The sequence below is a fragment of the Sinocyclocheilus grahami genome, unplaced genomic scaffold (assembly GCF_001515645.1).
Source record: "Sinocyclocheilus grahami isolate Dianchi unplaced genomic scaffold, SAMN03320097.WGS_v1.1 scaffold199.1, whole genome shotgun sequence".
NCBI classification, from domain to species: domain Eukaryota; kingdom Metazoa; phylum Chordata; class Actinopteri; order Cypriniformes; family Cyprinidae; genus Sinocyclocheilus; species Sinocyclocheilus grahami.
Window position 1 is genome coordinate 972,859 of NW_015505378.1, and position 20,530 is coordinate 993,388.

At 37.1% G+C, this 20,530-nt stretch overlaps 1 protein-coding gene and 2 pseudogenes across 1 annotated transcript; all 3 read left to right on the forward strand.

Annotated features, from left to right (window-relative positions):
* Window positions 1-2,958: 2,958 nt before the first annotated feature.
* Window positions 2,959-7,331, forward strand: LOC107595245 (photoreceptor-specific nuclear receptor-like). Its single transcript, XM_016285595.1, has 8 exons — window positions 2,959-3,339; window positions 3,630-3,780; window positions 4,007-4,110; window positions 4,193-4,465; window positions 5,692-5,873; window positions 6,176-6,416; window positions 6,520-6,625; window positions 6,731-7,331. Exons 1-8 carry the CDS (start codon window positions 3,249-3,251, stop codon window positions 6,861-6,863), a joined length of 1,281 nt encoding a protein of 426 aa, XP_016141081.1. The 5' UTR covers window positions 2,959-3,248; the 3' UTR covers window positions 6,864-7,331.
* Window positions 7,332-7,613: 282 nt separating this feature from the next.
* On the forward strand, window positions 7,614-12,026 carry LOC107595260 (stomatin-like protein 1; annotated as a pseudogene).
* A 1,573-nt stretch (window positions 12,027-13,599) lies between these two features.
* Window positions 13,600-20,031, forward strand: LOC107595244 (cholesterol side-chain cleavage enzyme, mitochondrial-like; annotated as a pseudogene).
* Window positions 20,032-20,530: the final 499 nt, after the last annotated feature.

Consider the following 20,530-nt stretch of genomic DNA (forward strand, 5'->3'; position numbering starts at 1 on the left):
CTGCTCCCCAAGAAGACCCCAACCTACTCAAGGGGCCGTAATCTTTTTACACACTCGTTTAGGTCAACAGAGAGGGCTCTGTCAGGGGGACTAAGACACCAGTTTAATGCCAACCGAGTATTAAGGAGGATTCTTGGTTCACATAGATCATCTCCTCATCAGACTACATGCTGTCTGCTGGTTATTCATCGTTTGAGTTTAAACAAACCAATTAGAGAAGATTTCGCATCAACCGACTCAAGATAAAGCTTGTTTTGTGTTCAATCAAAACAAAGTTTTTGCAATTAAAAGGTCACAGGATTGTGGCTTATGTGCGATCAATAAAAGACCCTCCGCCAGTGGGCGAGAAACTGGTTTAAGATGGCATGTGTTGCTGTCTGGCATTTGTGTGTGACCTTGCACTGCTTAAGACTTTAATAAGATAGATACACAAATCAAAAGAAAAAAAACAAATCACTGACTTCAGCCCTCTAATTACCAGTAAATCACACAGGGGTCACTAATTAGGCAGAGCTGGATCCAGAGAGCAGCCACCATATGGCACCAAAGCCAAGTCATTGTCGGGCCCCGCGCGGCTCCCACAGCCTCACAAGCGGCTAATTGTTTTTTTTCCTTGCGCCCCTCTTTTCATTCGAGGTCTTTGTTATCTTGAGAGGACACGTTTTATGGCAGGCTAAGCCGCTTAGCTGATTTGAAATGGGTGCTGGTGGATGCTCGTGGGGGTAGAGGAGCAGACGGGACTCCTGGTGATGAGATGCATATTTGTTCTCTGAAAGTTAGAGAGAATTCACATTTGTTGACCTGACAGTAGGTGTTTGGTCTGCGATGCATAAAGATACAATCTGGTGAATAATGTGTACACTGTAGTATGACTCTTGAAGAGAAAATGGGCGGTATGTATTTATTTAACTAAAAAAATGTGTCCTATATAAGTGTATACAAAGTATAATGAAAAAGGAATAAGAAATATACAAAAGTACAATGAAATATATATATATATATATATATATATATATATATATATACTGTAAGTGTATACAAAGTAATGAAAAGGAAATATACAAAAGTACAAGAAATTACATATGCTGTAATGCTTTATAATATGACATTTGTTTTCTTAAAATATATTTATTGTTTAGGTAAATTATTCATGATTATATATCAGTTGAGTAGATCATGAGTTCGTTGAAATTAAAAGGAAAATAATGTTGTACATAAAAAGGTAAACAGTACACAAAAAGTTTACATAAATGCATGCATAAAGAAACAACAAAAACATATTAACAAAACAAACCTTAACAAAGTGCAAGTGCACATGAAATAAGTTGACAAACATATATATTACTAATTGTATTAATATTAATATTAGGGGCAGTCGTGACCTAATGGTTAGAGAGTTGCGGGTTCGAGTCTCGGTACCAGCAGGGATTGTAGGTGGGGGGAGTGAATGACCAGCGCTCTCTCCACCCTCAATACCACGACTGAGGTGAGACCCTTGAGCAAGGCACTGAACCCCACACTGCTCCCCGGGCGCCGCAGCAAAAATTACTGCCCACTGCTCTGGGTGTATGTTCACTACTCACTGCTGTGTGTGCACTTGGATGGGTTAAATAAAAAGCACAAATTCCGAGTATGGGACATCATACTTGGCTACATGTCACGTCACTTTTCACTTTATATTATTTCATCCTGCTTAATTTGTTTTAGAATTGTTATTCACACCTTTTTTTTATCAACTTTTCCAAGGCATAAACAAAAAGCTTCATACAAATGCAAAATTGTAAAATTTCCCCCCACCCACTTCCACCACAATAAATTAAAACATAATATAAAAATGTATAATAATAAATAGAAATACAAAAAAAAAACATTTTGTGCCCAAATGAACACATCAATTCACCTTTATGACCTTATTTTGACTGAGAAATGGAATATTTGTATGTTTTAAAAATCCTTTGTGACATCAGGACTATTTATGTAAAATGTAAAAAAGCTCAAATGTGATAAAAAAAAAAAAATATATATATATATATATATATATATATACATACAAAAATGACATAAATGTGACCAATATCAGCACCAAAAATATAGTTTCCCTTATAAGTTCATAGAAATTTTAACCTAAAACACTGATGTTGAACAAGCATCATGACATGATGTTGTTATTTGAATGTCAGTGTCCTTATAGGTAAACATGCCACAGTAAATCATTGTTGGACACATTACTGGACATAATTTCTTGAGCAGCGACAAGATTTAAATCCAGTAGATTTGGCTAACTGGAGCCAGTAGAGATTAGCATTGCCTCATTGTTACTGGTGGACAGTTAAGGATTAAACTGATAAAATACCACAAAACTTTAGGGAAGAATCCCCTAGCAGATGTTCCCTACAGCCTATGTACTGTACAAAAGAAATATGATTCATTTTCATATGAAGAGACACATCAAACATTTTAGATACAGATACAGTAGATGTTAACATTCCTTCATATTTTGTATTGCGTGTAGTCAAAATTAAGCAATGTCCTTATGGATCAATGATCATAATAAAAACAGGTGTTGACCCATGAAATCAATATTACTTACTGACACTTAGAAGCCACTTGTAGCCAAGTCACCAATTAAAATTTTTTTTTTAAAAATCAATCAATAGTTAGCCACTGTCATTTTTGGAGATGTGATGCTAATCGAATTCTTTAAGTCATCAATTTTAAGGGAAAACCACAAAAGAGAAGAGATGAGAGCAAGAGAGAGATAGATGGAGAGTTATGACTCAACCCCAATCCTTTTGTTTGTTCGTTTCTCTCCACACTTGTTGCAGATGGAGCTAATACTGAGTGTGACTGATTGATCCACCCCTAGATGGACAGTAAAGATTAAGAGGATGACAAATAGGCACTTGCTTACACAGCGCTTGCTGCTAATCCCTTTGTCTTCCTTTAGGGAGCCCACGGTAGCCTTAGAGTCACTCACTGTCCGGCACCAGGAGGAGGTGACAGACCTCACTGCACTTTACAAAAGCAACAGACAAGAAGTTCTACAGGACAGAGATACCCAGAGTCAAGATTGGACCATCAGGATAGAGACTGAAGGACCTTGAAGAAACATCTAACATTGGTGCAATTCTCAGGGCTGGGCGGATCTCTTTGAGAACCCTCTAGGATTCCAGTCAACATACCTGGGACAGATATTTTAGCCTTAAAAAGCCTAATCATTCTAAGTGTACACTTTTACACTACATTAAATGGAGGATCCAATGTCAGAAATGTCCATGATACCTTTTGCATCACCAACAGAGTCTTCCAGGAGCAACTCTACGGATGACAGCCAAGAGGGTGAGTAACTGCTTCTTCAGTTTAGCTTGTTGCGGACATGCAACAAAGAGTAAAGACTCTTGCAATCAAGGACCTTTCAATGTTTTTGGTATTCTTGAATTTCCATTTGAATATCTTACAGAAAGCCCTAAAATACAATATTCTCAAGCAAGGTTTACCTTAGCAAGTATGAAATGGCAGTTGGCATGCCAAGTAAATGCTGTCTTGTGATTATCAACTCCTAATGATTGGATTGGGAATAAGCAATTGTGACCTGGAATAACAAAGAGTTGTTTCCTATGCTTTCCCAGGTAAAAGCCCTGCTCCTGGCAAGGTCCTGAATTTGGGACTTCTCTGTAAAGTGTGTTCTGACACTAGTAGCGGGAAACACTACGGGATATATGCTTGCAATGGTTGCAGTGGCTTTTTCAAGCGCAGTGTGAGGCGCAGACTCATCTACAGGTGAGAAAACACCTCGCATATTCACTCTCAGAATAAAAGGTACAAAAGCTCACTGGGACAGTACCCATTTAAAAGGTACACTATTGTACCTTCTTAACCCCTAAAGGGTGCATTTTAGTACATTAGCTTTTGTACCTTTTGTACTTTTTTTTTTGAGTGTTCAAAATTGGGAGCAGAGAATCTTGAAGGTAGAATCTTCCATAAACTTCCTTATTGAAATTTACAGATGTCAAGCTGGTACAGGCATGTGTCCAGTGGATAAAGCCCATCGGAATCAGTGCCAGGCCTGTCGTTTAAAGAAATGCCTTCAAGCTGGCATGAACAAGGATGGTGAGTCAACTTCTTAAAGTTATTCCTCACTTTCTTCCAAGTAGTCTTCACTTTCTAAACCTTTCCGTCCATCTCCTCTAAGCTGTTCAGAATGAGCGTCAGCCCCGCAGCACTTCTCAAGTCAGGTTAGATGCTCTGGATGTGGGCAATGACAAGGAACACCTCACCACCACCTTGGAGCCCACCTCCTCGTCCACCTGCACTGTGATCAACCGCCCACTTCTGGGCTCCAACATCAGCTCCAGCATCAGCTCCACAGATACTAGCCAGCACTCCAACAGCCCCAAGAATGGACATCGCTTCATGGCCAGCCTGATGACAGCTGAGACCTGCGCTAAGCTGGAACCAGAGGACGGTAAGAAATGAGACCACCTTGTTCAACTTAGAAAAGTTTTGTTGGTGAACACCATGCCTATGTCCGAAATCTTGGAGATCTGATGGTAACAAGGTACTTTTAATGTTTACCTAAAGCTCCCTTTGAATTTGAATTTGTTGTAGATCTTTTTATGATGTTATGGTGACTTGGAAAGGAGCCTGAAACCTCTTTACACTCTCAGAAAAACATTTGCAAAATTTGCACTTTTAGTGGTACAACAGCTTGATTTATCCCTAAAGGGTGCATATTGGGGCAGTCGTGGCCTAATGAAAAGAGAGTCTTGTAACCCGAAGGTTGTGGGTTTGAGTCTCAGGTCCGGCAGGGATTGTCGGTGGGGGAAGTGAATTACCAGCGCTCTCTCCAACCTCAATACCACGACTGAGGTGAGACCCTTGAGCAAGGCACTGAACCCCCCACTGCTCCCCGGGCGCCGCAGCATTGGCTGCCCACTGCTCCGGGTGTGTGTTCACGGTGTGTGTGTGTGTGTGTGTGTGTGTGTGTGTGTGTGTGTGCGTGTTTGTTCACTACTCACTGCTGTGTGTGTAACCCCCCACTGCTCCCCGGGCGCCGCAGCATTGGCTGCCCACTGCTCCGGGTGTGTGTTCACGGTGTGTGTGTGTGTGTGTGTGTGTGTGTGTGTGTGCGTGTTTGTTCACTACTCACTGCTGTGTGTGTGCACTTGGATGGGTTAAATGCAGAGCACAAATTCCAAGTATGGGACACCATACTTGGCCACATGTCACATCCTTTCCTTTCCTTAAAAGCACCTTAGTAGTGTCTTTAGTATCTTTTGAAAGCGTACTGTCTCAGTGACAGCTTTTGAACCTGAAAGTGTACCCTTAAAAGGCACAATTTTGTACCTTATTTGCCCCTGAAGGTGCATATTGCCTTTTAGGGGTATGTAAGGTACAAAGATGTCCCTTTAAGGGTACTTGCCTAGTGAAAGTTGCTGTACTCCTAAAGGTACAGTTATATTCTGACAGTGTATGAGGTACCTTTATAGACAAAATGCAACCTGTTTAGTCATTGACTGACTAGATAGTGAGGCAGTAGTGCTCCATGGCTATGCCGGTCTGCCTACAAGACCAACACTACAGTAGTATAAACCAGCAGCTGGGAAGTTTATGCTGGTCTAAGCTGGCCTTTTCAACAGGCTAATAACTCTTAATCTATACTTTATCAGTTCAATATTTTGTTTGTAACAGTGGATGAGAACATTGATGTGACCAGTAATGAACCTGAAAGGAGTTCTCCGGAGTACGGCAGTGCTCTCTACCCCTCACGTGGACCAGAGAGTGTATATGAGACCTCAGCCCGCCTACTCTTCATGTCTGTTAAATGGGCCAAGAACCTGCCGGTGTTTTCCCATCTACCATTCAGAGACCAGGTGAGAGTCTATTATTTCTCACTCTACACACCAGATGAGCATTTTCTGACTGGATAAAAAATGAAAGTAAATTTTGTTACCATTAGCACAATAGTTGTTGATTATTAATCCAGAAACAGAGAGATTTAAAGCCAAAGAATCCATAGTTATGTTGTTTTGCCCACAAACTGTACTATTTTCAGACATACTGTATAATCGGCAGGTGCAGTTATCTGTCAGTGCCGCTCAAAATAGCAAATATTGTTGATTAATCTGCCTAACTTCAGCTGACTGATCCATACGTTTACTCTGTGTGATTTTAGGTGATTCTACTCGAGGAAGCATGGAGTGAGCTGTTTCTTCTGTGTGCAATTCAGTGGTCGCTACCTCTGGACAACTGCCCCCTGCTGTCCCTGCCGGACCTCTCACCCCCAGGCCATGGCAAGGGAAGCCCCACTGCCTCGGACGTGAGGGTCTTGCAAGAAGTGTTTAGCCGCTTCAAGCCCCTGCAAGTGGATCCAACTGAGTTTGCATGCTTGAAAGCCATTGTTTTGTTTAAACCAGGTAGGTTTTACTCTCTTCTTGCCACAAGGGGGCATAAATGGTTGCCTATATTGCATGAACTGAATTGGTGTTCTGGGTGAGTAATCTTTGCATTCTGTTACAGAAACACGAGGACTTAAAGACCCAGAACAGGTGGAGAACCTACAAGATCAGTCCCAAGTGCTGCTAGCTCAACATATCCACACTCTTTACCCAAGTCAAGTTGCCAGGTGAGCAAATATACAAGCATGCATTTGCATAAAGAAGTTAAAAAGTATTTTTGAGAGTGGACACGACTAATGCAAATTATTCTGATGAATCTCTTTCCTTGGCAGGTTTGGCAGACTATTGCTTCTCCTTCCATCCCTTCACTTTGTGAGCTCAGAAAGAATCGAGCAACTTTTCTTCCAGAGAACCATCGGGAACACACCCATGGAGAAACTCTTGTGTGACATGTTCAAAAACTGAGGAGCTTTTTTTTCTAAAAGACTGTTTTTAGAGGAGTAAACTCCTCAAGACGTTAGGTGCTTTGCTTTACTGCCATGCTAGTTATGATGCCAATGAATCTGCCTGAATGCTAAAAAAGTGCAAATGTATATAGGCCACATTATTCTTTTGCATAGGTTGCTTATTTTGCCTCATCATGTCATTCTTTATGTCTCTCTTTTTTGTGTCACTGTAGTTTTTATACCCATAACATAATTGCTCATAAATCTATGCATTTCCATTATGTGGAATCTCAGATATTTGGCACAGCCTGTTTATGTATATCATGTTGAGAATGCAAATTGCCTTTCAAGGCCATTATAATGCTAGATTATTTACACTATGATGGTGAGCAGTTTTTAAATCAAAGTTGAAAGAAATGGCTAACAAATACCCTTTTTGAAGGGGGTACTTTTGTAAAAGTGTTAGGATGTATAAATAAAATATATTATTCATCTTTCTGAATTTTATTTTATTTCCCAAAACAATCCTTTTTAATGATAATATTAGGCCTACCTTCCAACCGTGTTGCATGTTACTTCCGTTACTCTAGAGGGTACCATTGCTATGGTTACATTGGCCCCCAGCGCATGACGTCACATTAGACATTAGTGTTAGTATTTCTTGTCTCGCCATGGATTGAGCTCAAAATAGCCTTTTGTACAATAATATACTACATAATAAATATAATATCATATTCATCCCGGAGGACTCTTCTGACACGGCACGACAATGTTGGGGAAGTCTTCGGGTTATGAGTATGTGTCTGTCGCAGAGAGATACAGTGTGCAGTGACACTCCTGGACTGTTTTCATCTCATGCTGCATTCACTTACAATAATTATGATCAGAGAGGACTTTCATTCGATTACGTGCCTAAAGTCTCTCAAAACGACTTGACAGGTATTCACTCCACGGTGACACACATTACGGTGCACATATTAAATATACAAATATGATTATACTTATAGATGCATATAGTTTTATTTTTTATAGGATTCATTTAGCTAATTTTTGTAATTGATACTACGTCTGTCTCTCTCTCTCTCTCTCTATATAATATTCTATTCAGTAGTTCAGTAGTACAAACATATATATTTAATAGTTAATATTAGTACAGTGTATCAAATACTTATTTGCCCCACTGTATGTGTAATATGTAATAAACTATTTGATGCTTTTTTATGTGTGTGTATATTTATTAGTATTAAATTAAATATATTCATATAGTCATTTTTTACTTGTATAATAGCAATAGTACTAATATTTAATGCTTATACATACATATTACTTATAATTCTTTGATAAATAATAATTATGCTCTTTTCATAACAGATAAATCTCAAGGATTGTTGTCCTGGATTTGCAACTTGATCGTAATGTTCCTAGTTTTGATATTTAGCTTCATACCTTTTCCCATATCTGGATGGTTTGTCCTAAAGGTCAGAACATTTTTAGGAGAGTTTTAGTATTTTTTAAGTGCTTATTAAATATACAGTATCATTTTCAGGTTGTACCAAACTATGAGAGGATTGTTGTTTTTCGTCTGGGCCGGATCCTTCCTCCTAAAGGTCCAGGAGTGGATCTGGTTCTACCCTTGATTGATTAGTGGCAGAAAGTTGACCTGCGGACCAGAGCCTTTAACGTCCCACCATGCAAGGTACAGTGAAATAACAGTGCTAGTCAGATTGTGTTTAAAAACTCATCTTTCTGTGTACCAAGTATTTTGAGATTCACACAATTTTCCCTGCCAAAAGGTAACCACCAAAGATGGTGGTCTGGTGTCGGTTGGTGCGGATATGAGAGGGTGAGAGACAATAAGAAATGTACTTTTAAAGAGATAGTTCACCCAAAAGTGAACATTTGCTGTTAATTTACTCACTCTCAGGCCATCAAGATGTAGGTGACTGTTTTCAGCAGAACAGTAAAGAAGATTTTTAGCTGAAACCGTGGTTATTGGTGATTCATAAAATGCAAGTCAGCAGCTGCCTGTCTTTGAGAATAAAATAGCATATCAAGGAATACAAATTAATACCTGTGGCTCCTGACAATATATTGAGGTCTTATGAAGCGAAACAACCGGTCTGTGCAAGAAACTGAACATTATTTACAGCATTATTACCTGTAATCCAGAGCCTCAGGCAGACGGGGAAATTTGATTATTTTACGCTCACTGATTCTTTCGGGCAGTGCTTCACGTCAAAACATAGCTAATCATTTGCGTATCTGACTCTGAGTATCCCATATGTTGTCAGTTTGTGATGTTAAAGCTGGCAGGTCAGCGGGAAACTTACAGCTCATATATTATCCTCTCATGCAGTTACAGATGCAGTGTTTTGACTGAACCATTTCTACTTCTGATGCATGAAATGAGAACACATTTTTATCATTTTCTGGATCATGAATGAGTCTGTGTTTGTGATATATTTGCTTAGTGCGTTTATATGACCACTTGTGTTTTATTGGCTTATTCAGCATAATCAGCTTAAGAACATGTAAATGCACTCATTGAGGACCATAAAAACATACATTTTGCCCCTTCAATCAAGTGTTCAGTTCACAACTGCAAATCAGTGGCTCATCGGTCCGAGTCTGTTTCCTCAGTTCAGTGACTGTCGGAGGAACTGGAGCACCGAATGAGTTTATTCATCATAGGATCACATACGCCGGTATTTCGAGTCGGAGTGACTGTCAGGCGTCTGTAAGTGAGTTTTAATTGAGTAACTTGTAGATCTGTGCTGCTCGAGCTGCAAACTGATTCAGATGCTTCAGTCCGATTTGGTGAACTGGTTCAACTAGTTCACCAAAAAGAACCAGTTCAAAAGAATGATTCGTTCGTGAACCGGACATCACTCCAGACCATTTGTCTAAAGCTCTGGATTACAGGCAATAATGTTGTAAATAATGTTCAGTTTCTTGCACAGACCGATCGTTGTGCTTCAGAAGACCTCAATATATCGCCAGGAGCCACAGGTATGAATTTTGTGTTTGTGTAGCCTTTTTGACTCTCAAAGTGCTGGTAGCCATTGACTTGCATTTTATGAATGATCTGTATTCCAACATTTTTACTGAGATTGAGTTTTTGAAGTGCTTGTGTTCTGCAGATGGACATGAATGAGATGACGAAGCCGTGGGGGCTGGAGGTGGACCGTGTGGAGCTGATCCTGGAGGGGGTGTTCCGGGAATCGGACGGGGGTCATGCGGGGCCCGTCATTATGTCCCCCTCTGTTCCTGGGCTGGAAGGACTCACCGGACCCATACTGCAACTCGCAATGAACTTCCTGAGCCAGATGGCTGCGTCTCAATCCAGTCAAGGTGATGGTAGATGCCTCCACACTTTCATGAGCAGACAGGATTATGGACAGTTCCTAAAAGATATGAAACAATTCTTGTCTTGATTTTATGATGAAAAGTTGCTAGGTGATTGCTAAGGTGTTCTGAGTTAGTTGCTAGGGTTTTCTGGGTGATTGCAAGGATATTTGCATGGCTGTTTTTTTCAAGCCAGCATAATAAATAAAATCTCATATAGTGGTTTCTCCAGATTCAGTGAGTTTTGCAGATGAGCTGCGTTCAGCTCCAACCGTGAGTGTCAGTTGTGTTGATGGACTGATGGATACGGTTCAGTCAGTGCTGTCAGAGCAGCTGGTTCATCAGGTGCAAGCCTTGTACTGCTTTCAGATCACCACTGACTCTGGACAGATCAACAGCTACTATGTGGACCTGACACAAGGTAAGACAAGAAAAAAAAAACACTGTTTACCAATGCCATTTCACTGTCTGCAACAGCTCTGTTGCTGGGTTATTATACTGTAATTATACTAAAGCTACAACCATAAACAATTTGCGTTACTTGAAGTAAAATAAACCATAACTGAAATAAAATGCAGGATACAAAACATTTTTCAGAGCAACATTTCTAATTTTCATTTAGTTTAATTTGCTGTACTAAAAAAGCTAAAACTGAATTAAAAACTAAGTTAAATAGACATATAAAAAATAAAAATTACAAAAACACAAAACAAAATTACTAAAATTTTAGCTAAAATAAAAATAAAAATGTAAAATATAAAATATAAAATTTAAAATAAATTCAAAATTTTAACAAGAAACTATAATAGTATCTGAATGATACTAAATAACACTGGTGTAACTACACTGAACTTGCTGAATCGCTGACCACTATTTCAGTGGTGCTGGTTCCGAAAGTATTTTTTCCTTTCATTTTTCCTATAGGGATTTAAAGGGGACATAACACACACACAGTTTCTGCCAATCTCATGACAACCAAGCAGCAAGCGGCCGACAGTGAGTTTACCACGTTTGATCATCTTAGCCTTCTCAAATGCCTAGAATAAAATTTTCTCACTGCGGCTCTCTGATTGGTGGAACTTTCTGTGCAGCATCATGGGTAATGTAGATTTTAACCAGGGATTCTGCTGTTAAACACTATTATTTAAAACATAAGTTGAAATAATGTGAACTGATGGCTTCAAAAAAAGGATATATCATCAATTAACAACCTCTGAGCTCACAGTTTTTATAGGTTTATTAGTTATTGGTGAAACATTGGAGAAAATTAATGGCATTTTTACTTCCGGAACCAACTGTTGCATGCTATTCTGAACCTATATAGGAACAATATCACATCGGAGCCATGGTTTAGTGATTGTGCTCAGTGGGGGTGATTTGGGTTTGAGTCAGGCTTTGACCATCTATGAAACCCTTTCTATGAGGCAGATGTGTTACTCAATGAAAAAGCCATAAATATAATATAATCCATAATCCCATTGATTACATGGCAAGAAAATGAATGACCACATATTAAGATTTGGGTTGATTTGGCCGTTTGGGGACAGTTTTGTGCGTTGGATTGAAATCCCCTGAATGCTGTCTCAGCGCTGTGCTTTGTCTGTGTCGAGGTGCTGGAGCGTGTGGAGGAGGCGTCCCGCCGTGGGAGCCGAATGTTTCTCTGTGCATGAGCGAGCAGGATCTGTTGGCCATGTTTGAGGGCGGCCTGCGACCGTTTGCAGCCTACAGCAGCGGCAGACTGAGAGTTCAGGGAGATTTGAACACCACTATGAAGCTAGAGACACTCATCATGCTCCTTCATAATGCTTTAGTTTGCTGTGGTTTCATATCAATTTAATCAAAAGCCTTTTGTTAAATATTTAAGGTTAACACATTGAACGTTTAACATAGGACTTATTATATTTTTAATGCATTTTATTGTGAATGCATAGAATTACATTTGCTGGTGTGTCGTCATTTATTTATAATAGTGTGGAGTGTCATGCGACCCAAGTATTTCAAATCATGCATGTACACAATAGATTGTTTATTCAAAATCTAATAATTACTGACTTGTCTTGACATTACAGAAATATAGTTTCTAATAAATGTATATAAAGTGAGTCTTGGATTATTTATTGCACACACATTTAGCAACATCATTGAGGTTTGTGTTTGTAGGCTGATTTGTTGCCTTGCTCAAGGCTGACTGTCTCTCGACCTTTGACCCCCTCATATTTGCTGCCCTTGGACTGCATGACTGTTTATACAGAAACAACACAAGGTTATTCCACTATAAGCATCTCAGTGTGGGCCTATATGTTTTTGTTCACGTGAATGAGTAACTAGTAACCTTACTGCATATATATATATATACACACACACACACACATACACATACACATATATATTTATATATATATATATTCTGTTTGTATAAAAATACAGTAAAAGCAGTAATATTATTAAATATTATTTATTATTTAAAAAAATGTGAATATGCAATTTATTCCTGTGATGTAAAGCTGAATTTTCAGCATCATTACTCCAGTCTTCAGTGTCACATGATCCTTCAGAAATCATTCTAATATGCTGATTTGGTGCTCAGTTATCAATTATTATTGGTGATCAATTATTAATAATGGTTCTTATTATTAGCAATGTTGAAAACAGTTGCTTAATATTTTTATGGAAACTCTGATATATTTTTTTCAGGATTGTTTGATGAATAGAAAGTTCAGCCAAATATTGAAATATTCTGTAACATTATAAATGTCTTTACTGTTACTTTCAATCAATTAAATGCATCATTGCTAAATAAAAATATGAATTTCACTTTTCTTCATTTTTTTCTTCAAATCTTACCCCAAACTTTTGATGGTACGCTTTTCATAAAAATATGAAGCATCCAAAACTGTTTTCAACATTGATAATAATCAAAAATTTAATAATAATATTTCTGATAATAATCAGAAGTAGAAAACCTTATTTTACATGGTAAAAATATGACTGTTTTTACCGTATTTTTGATCAAATAAATGCAGCTTTGGTGAACAATAAGAGACTTCTTTCAAAAACATTCAAATCTTACCGATAATGGTCTTAATAATAAAGAATATTCCACAAATGCTAAAAATATTTAAAAGAACCAAAGACTTAAACTACGTCAGTCTGTGTGCATTGAATTTATTTAATACACAAGTTTCACAATTTGAGTTGAATTACTGAAATAAATGTACTTTTCCATGCGATTCTAATTTATTGAGATGCACCTGTATATTAGTTTCAAGTTTGAGTAAGGATGTCCCAATAAGTTAGGGGTGGTTTCTTTGCAGATGTCCTCAGGACACTTCATCATCATTGGCGTGTGGAGTGTGAAGTCATATAAAACACAAGGCCGCTGATCATGAGTCAGCTGGAGAGGAGCATCAGAGCGGGACAGTGAGTGTGTGAGAGAGGTGATGTCCCGCTGCAGTCTGAGGGCCCGTCTGGCTCAGAGTCTGTCCAGACAGGTCAGAGCCTCTCACACAGGACGGGTACCTGCCATCAGAAGCGACAGCTCTGCCCTACAGCCCTTCAGTGAGATTCCTGGACAATGGAAGAACAGTGTGGCCAATCTTTACATGTTCTGGAAAATTGATGGCCTCAAGAATATCCACCGGATTATGCTGCACAATTTCAATATGTATGGTCCTATTTACAGGTAAAAAGACATTCATTAAGACTTATGATAGTCTGTGCCATATACACAACAAGGTTATTACGCTGCGTTTTCTAGTTCAGCACTCAGATTCAGACAAAACTAAATATCCAAATGCTTGCAGAAAGACGTTAGCAGTATTTATTTCCCTACTATCCAAATACAATATTATTACAATACAGTAATATTACATAATTATACAATAATATATACAGTAGCATTATATCATTATTTTAACTGTGTGTGTGTGTGTGTGTGATTTCCAGGCCTAAAAAGTTATAGAAATTAATTAATAGAAGTTTTAAAAAAGTAAATACTCATGCACATTTCTTCTGTGAAAAATTTCATTTGAGATGTTTTTATCTAAAATATATTATAATATATTAACTTTTTTTTTTTGAAAGGTTTATTTTATAAAAATGGGATTAATTACATAAAAATTACTAAAGGTTATTTTATTATAAAAAAGAATTATATTTTTAATTATATAAAAATATCTATATATCTATACAAATAATTATTATTACAAAACAGGAGTGAGGATCTAAAGTCCATGTTTTTGTTTTATTTTGTGTCTTTTCTTTTCTACCTAAATATTTGACACCAGCACACAAACATAGAAAAAAGATTTAGAATTAAATTAAATAGTATATAAATAATACAATAAAATACATTAAGTATATATTAATGTATTTTATTGTATATTTCTATATAATTATTTTTATTTATATTTACATTTAATTTTCTATATACATAATAATAATAGTAATAATAATAATAATAATAATAATAATAATATAAAAAGTGTGAGGCCACTGACCCTTATACAAAAAACATATATAATGGTTGTAGTATACCTGTACAATCATTCTGGACAGGGAAAAAGTTGGGTACTATGAGAGTGTGAACATCATCAAGCCTGAAGACACTGCTGTCCTGTTCAAAGCTAAGGGTCATTGTCCCAAGAGACTCAGGGTGGAAGCGTGGACCTCTTACAGGGACTACAGGAACCGCAAATATGGCATCCTGCTCAAGTAGGCACCGTCTATCCATATCTACTATAAGCACACTTACTGGAACAGTAACACATATTGATTTGTTTCTGCAGAGATGGAGAGGACTGGAAATCCAACAGGATCGTTCTAAACAAGGAAGTGATTTCTCCAAAGGTGCAGGGGAACTCTGTGCCTCTGCTGGAGAGGTCGGTCAGGACTTTGTGGCTCGTGTCTATAAGAAGATCGAGAGAACTGGACAGAATGAATGGACCACAGATCTGTCCCATGAGCTCTTCAAGTATGCACTGTAATGTAAGCTTTCAGACAACTTTCTTATTTTATTAGAATCGTCTGTACACAGAAAGTGACTAGTGTACACACACACATTTTATCCAAAATGACTCACAAATGATAAAACATTGCAAATATATTATTGTACACTTATTTTACTATTAATTTATGTACTTTTATGCATACATTTTTTAAGTATATCAATTCTTCTAAATACCTTCTGTTTTAATAATCATTACACTTTAATAAATAAATAAATTGATACATTGTAAAATTAAATTAGAACTAATTAAATTAGAATATTTGCATTACACATTATATAATATAATTTAAAAATGTATGCATTTTATGCATACATTTTGTAAAATATATAACCTATTGTCTAGTTTTAATAATGATATTTTCTATGGTTATTAAATAACTTTTACATTATACATTATATAATAGAAAAAATTATATATTTTATGCATACATTCTGTAAAATATTTCATTTACTATCTACTATTTTTATCACATTTTAATAAGAATGATTCAATAATATTAAAAATACATTATATTTTCATTATCCATTATATAAAATAATGTATTTTTATTCACACATTTTGTAAATTTCAATTGCTATTTTTTTTTACATTTTAATAATAATTATTCAATGATATTAAAATTACATTATATATTTACATAGTATATGTATATATTATAATATAATTTAATAATTTATGTATTTTATGCATACATTTTGTAAAATATATTAATTATTTCCTATACTATTTTAATAATTATTAAATTACATTTTAATAAGAATTATTAAATAATATTTACATTACATAATATTTACATTAAAACAGCAACAGCTTACTGTGTAAACTTTAATGGCTGTTACTTATCAGTTCTTCACTGGAATTAAAAAAGGTATTTTCCATACTTAATAAACCAATTCTTGATCTGAGACAGCAATATTTTTTCAAATATTAAAAAATAGATATGTTGGCCTTTGAGCTTTACATAAAACTTGATCAAATGACCAGTGTTGTGTGTCGAGTGTTTGGTGTTTGTGTGTGTGTTTCTGTCAGCGGTGAGTCATGTGCTGTACGGCGAGCGTTTGGGTCTGCTGCTGGACTACATCGATCCAGATGCCCAGCACTTCATCGACTGCATCACCCTCATGTTTAAGACCATCTCGCCCATGCTGTACCTCCTGCTGGCCCTGCTCCGCCACACCGGGGCCAGAATCTGGAAGGACCACGTGGAGGCCTGGGACGGCATCTTTAACCAGGGTAACACCACACTCTTAATAAAACTCATGCTGGTGTTTTTGGTGGGAAACACTTCCTCCTGAGTTTTCATGCTTCACTGTGGTTTTCCAAAGCCGACCGATGTATCCAGAGTATCTACAGACAGCTGAGGAAAAATCTAGACGCCGGTGAGAAGTACCCTGGTGTGCTGGCCAGCCTCCTAATGCTGGACAAACTGTCCATCGAGGACATAAAGGCCAGCATCACGGAGCTGATGGCCGGCGGCGTGGACACGATACGAGAAATAATCAACGCTAGAGAAACAGTCCATCCACAAAGAAAATTGTCATCATTTACTCACCCACATTGAGTTTCTTTCTTCTGCTGAAAACAAAAGATTATATATTTTTGAAGAAAGTTGGGAACCAAACAGTTGGCGGCAGCCATTGACTTCTATAGGAAAAAAATACTATGGAAGTCAATGGCTACCGCCAACCTTCTTCAAAACATCTTCTTTTGTGCTCAGCAGAAGAAACTCATGCAGGTTTGGAATGACATGCGGGTGAGTAAATGATCGCTGTAATCGAAATATTTTTGTGTGTTAGACCTCTATCACACTGTTGTGGACGCTCTATGAATTGGCGCGACATGCGGACCTGCAGGAGGAGATCCGGGCCGAAATCTCAGCCGCTCGTATCGCCTCTAAAGGAGATGTGGTGCAGATGCTCAAGATGGTTCCTCTGCTTAAAGGAGCCTTGAAGGAAACTCTGAGGTTCACTTCCTGTTCAACTATGGGCACTGATTTTATTAAAACACGTTTTAACTTTTGTCATTTTCTTCAAAGTTAAAGCAAAAACAAAATCAAAACAAAAGCACACACATCACTGGAAAAACTCTCCAACAGGGTGCTCAACAAAAAATCTTATGAAAATAGAAAAAAGTTGGCACACCTAGACTCCAGAAATACAAAAATGTAATAGCAGACTATCACACAGGAGCCTACATGCTCGAAATATCACCTGTGTGATAGCCTGTTATTACATTTTTAGTTCAAATAAAATGGTCTTGGAAACCTTTTTATCATAAACACTTTATTGTTTACAAGTCTGGAGTCAGTAAGATTTTCTTTCTTTTAAAATAAATGAATACTTCTATTCAGCAAGAACGCATTAAATACAAATGTGAATGCAGTTATAATATTAAATTATTATTCAAATAAATGCTGTTATTTTGAAGGTTCTATTCGTCAAAGAATCCTGAAAACAAATGTATCACATTTTCCTGCACTGAAAAAAAAAAAAATAAGTGTAGAAACAATTTTCACTTTTCAGAAAATTACACAAATAATTACAGAAAATGGCAAGTAACGTTGAATTAAACATGACATGAAGTAGAAAGAGTGAAACATTATCGTCTTGTAAAATGTATTTCAATAATCTTTATTTTCTTTGAAAAACATTTTTACAGTTTGTTTTATAATAATATGTCAGCATATTCAGTGTTGGGGAAAGTTACTTTTATGGAAAGTAATGCATTACATTACTTTTGTGCTACTTTTTATCACCTGGGCGGGGCTTGCTTATTTGTTTTTAATAACAAAAAACCCAAAAGTTATATTTTTATAATTTCCCAATTTCTCTCAAACAGAAGAGATATCAGTGAACAAATGGGAAAAACAAAAGTAAATTGCGTTAATTATTTGAAAAAGTAACACAGATATGTAGTAAATTGAAAAGTAATGCGTTACTTTACTAGTTACTTGAAAAAAGTAATCTGATTACGTAACTCTTGTACTTGTAATGCTTTACCCTCAACACTGAGCATATTAGAATGATTTCTGAAGGATCATGTGACACTGAAAACTGAGTAATGATGCTGAAATTCAGCTTTGAGCACAGAAATAAATTACGTTTTAAAATATATTCAAACAGAAAACAGTTATTTTAAAATGTAATAACATTTCCAAATATTACTGTTTTATGTATTCCTGATCAAAACCTTTTCAAATGTCTTTTACACATAGATTTAATTGAAGTACATTTGTCATAGACCCAGACTTTCAATCTTAAACTTCAAAGATCCATCATAAAAATATTATGTTTTCAAAAAATTCTTTTAAAGTGACAATGAAAAACCATTTCAATATTTCATGTTAAATTTGTCAGTTTTTACACAAATTACAATGTTGTCAATTTCACCACAACCGACAATTGTGAAACTAATTAGACTTTCTCAAAAGTTAGCTAGTTTCTAATGATACAAACAGTGTCAGACTGGTGAGCATGCTTTGGATTTTTCAAAAGGTCTGATATGTTATTTAACTGCATGTATTTAGGATACATAAAACACTAATTTAAATGACAAACTAGTTTATTTAAACAGATTAAATAGTGCGTAAAAATTATATTTTAAGAGAGTTTATGAGGCCAAAAGTACCCATAAACACCCAGAAATAAAATAAAAAATATGTCTAGCAGCTGGCTTTATTGTGTCTAAAATCATTAACTCTCTTTCGAAGGTTACATACAGTAGCAGTGAGTCTACAAAGATACATCACTGAAGACATTGTCCTTCAAAATTACCACATTCCAGCTGGGGTGAGCGTGAATTTAAAGGAGTCATAGGATGCTACGTGCACTTTTACAAGTTGTTTGAACTGAAATCTGTGTTGGCAGTGTGTGTACACAACCACCCTATAATGATAAAAATCTGGTTAAATGTTTTCCCCTTTCTCAAATCGAGCCGATCTTGGATGCCTGTCTGTGTGACATCACACAGACAGGCCCCTCCCACGATAGTTTGATTGACAGTAGCGTTTCAGCACAGACTGGACTGGTGTCTTACCTTAGACCCACCCTGAGTGAGCTGTTATCAGTCCGCCATTGTTTCACAGCTGGAGCAGATGTAGACAAGAATGACTCCTAAGCGATTGAGGTGTTCTGTTGTTGGATGTAATAATGAACATAGCAGTCCTCATTTACTCCCGACATCTGAGCCACTGAACTCGCAGTGGATTACATTGTATCTGAAGGGAATGCGCTCCCCGATCTACATAAATGCATCTATGTTCGCGTGAATCATTCATGATCCAGCCTCATCTACAGAAGAATTGAGTATAATGTTTTGTAATGAATCTTTGCAAATCGCCTTTCCTAATAATGTGCTAATTAGCAAGTTTCACGATGAATGTGGCTAAAGTAAACAGTCCCTCTGAGAGCAGAGGGGCGGGGTCAGCAGAGCTCATTAACATTTAAAGCAAAATGCTACCGTGATCACCGGATCTTCTCGCACCCGGAGCAGTACCGTCCCTGGGTCCGATCCCAGAGCCACTACTTCAAGAGCCTGAGCTTCTGCTTCTGCCCACGCCAGTGTCTGGGCCGCAGGATCGCCAAGACCGAGATGCAGCTCTTCCTTATTCACGTATGTGGATTTCTATAGGGAGGAACATCATATCCTCTTAACTGTCAAAATAACGTTGGCGGATTTTCTTCATTATTTGTCGTTTTGTCATCTTTATAGATGCTGGAGAAATTCAGGTTTGAGAAGCAGAGGCAGGTGGAGGTCAGGAGCACGTTTGAGCTCATCTTGCTGCCTGAGAAGCCCATCATGCTCACCATCAAACCGCTGAGCGCCAGCAGATAGCGGAGCTGCAAACAGGAAATTATGTCAAAGACAGAACTGGATGGAACACTGAGCTTTTGAAGATGGGAAAAATTCAACTCTGACATGAAATGCCTGTGAAAAGTTTGGACTCAGTTTATGTGTCTTGCGGTCTTAGATAGTTCACACAAAAATGAAAATTCTGTCATCATTTACTCACCCTCATGTTGTTTCAAACCTGTATGAGTTTTTTTTCTTCCGTGGAACACAGAAGCTATTTTAAAGAATGCTAGGAACACCGAGTCATTTTTTAAAGTATCTTCTTTTGTGTTCCACAGAAGAAAGAAACGTTTTGGAATGACATGAAGGTGAGTAAATGATGAAAAAGATCAAATATTCTGTGAATCTAAAATAATAATTAAAAAAAATTCTTGGTATTCTTACATTTCTATTATTCTAAAATAGTATTCATAAAAAGGAGTAAAGCAGGTGAGCCCAAACTTTTGACTGCTACAGGATGTCTTGTTATAATTATTTCAAA

What these genes read in the sequence shown, in the direction of transcription:
- LOC107595245 (XM_016285595.1), top strand. Translation starts at nt 3,249, where the DNA reads ATGGAGGATCCAATGTCAGAAATGTCCATGATACCTTTTGCATCACCA. An exon ending in TACGGATGACAGCCAAGAGG is followed by an intron (nt 3,340 to 3,629) that starts GTGAGTAACTGC and finishes ATGCTTTCCCAG; the next exon opens with GTAAAAGCCCTGCTCCTGGC. An exon ending in AGGCGCAGACTCATCTACAG is followed by an intron (nt 3,781 to 4,006) that starts GTGAGAAAACAC and finishes TGAAATTTACAG; the next exon opens with ATGTCAAGCTGGTACAGGCA.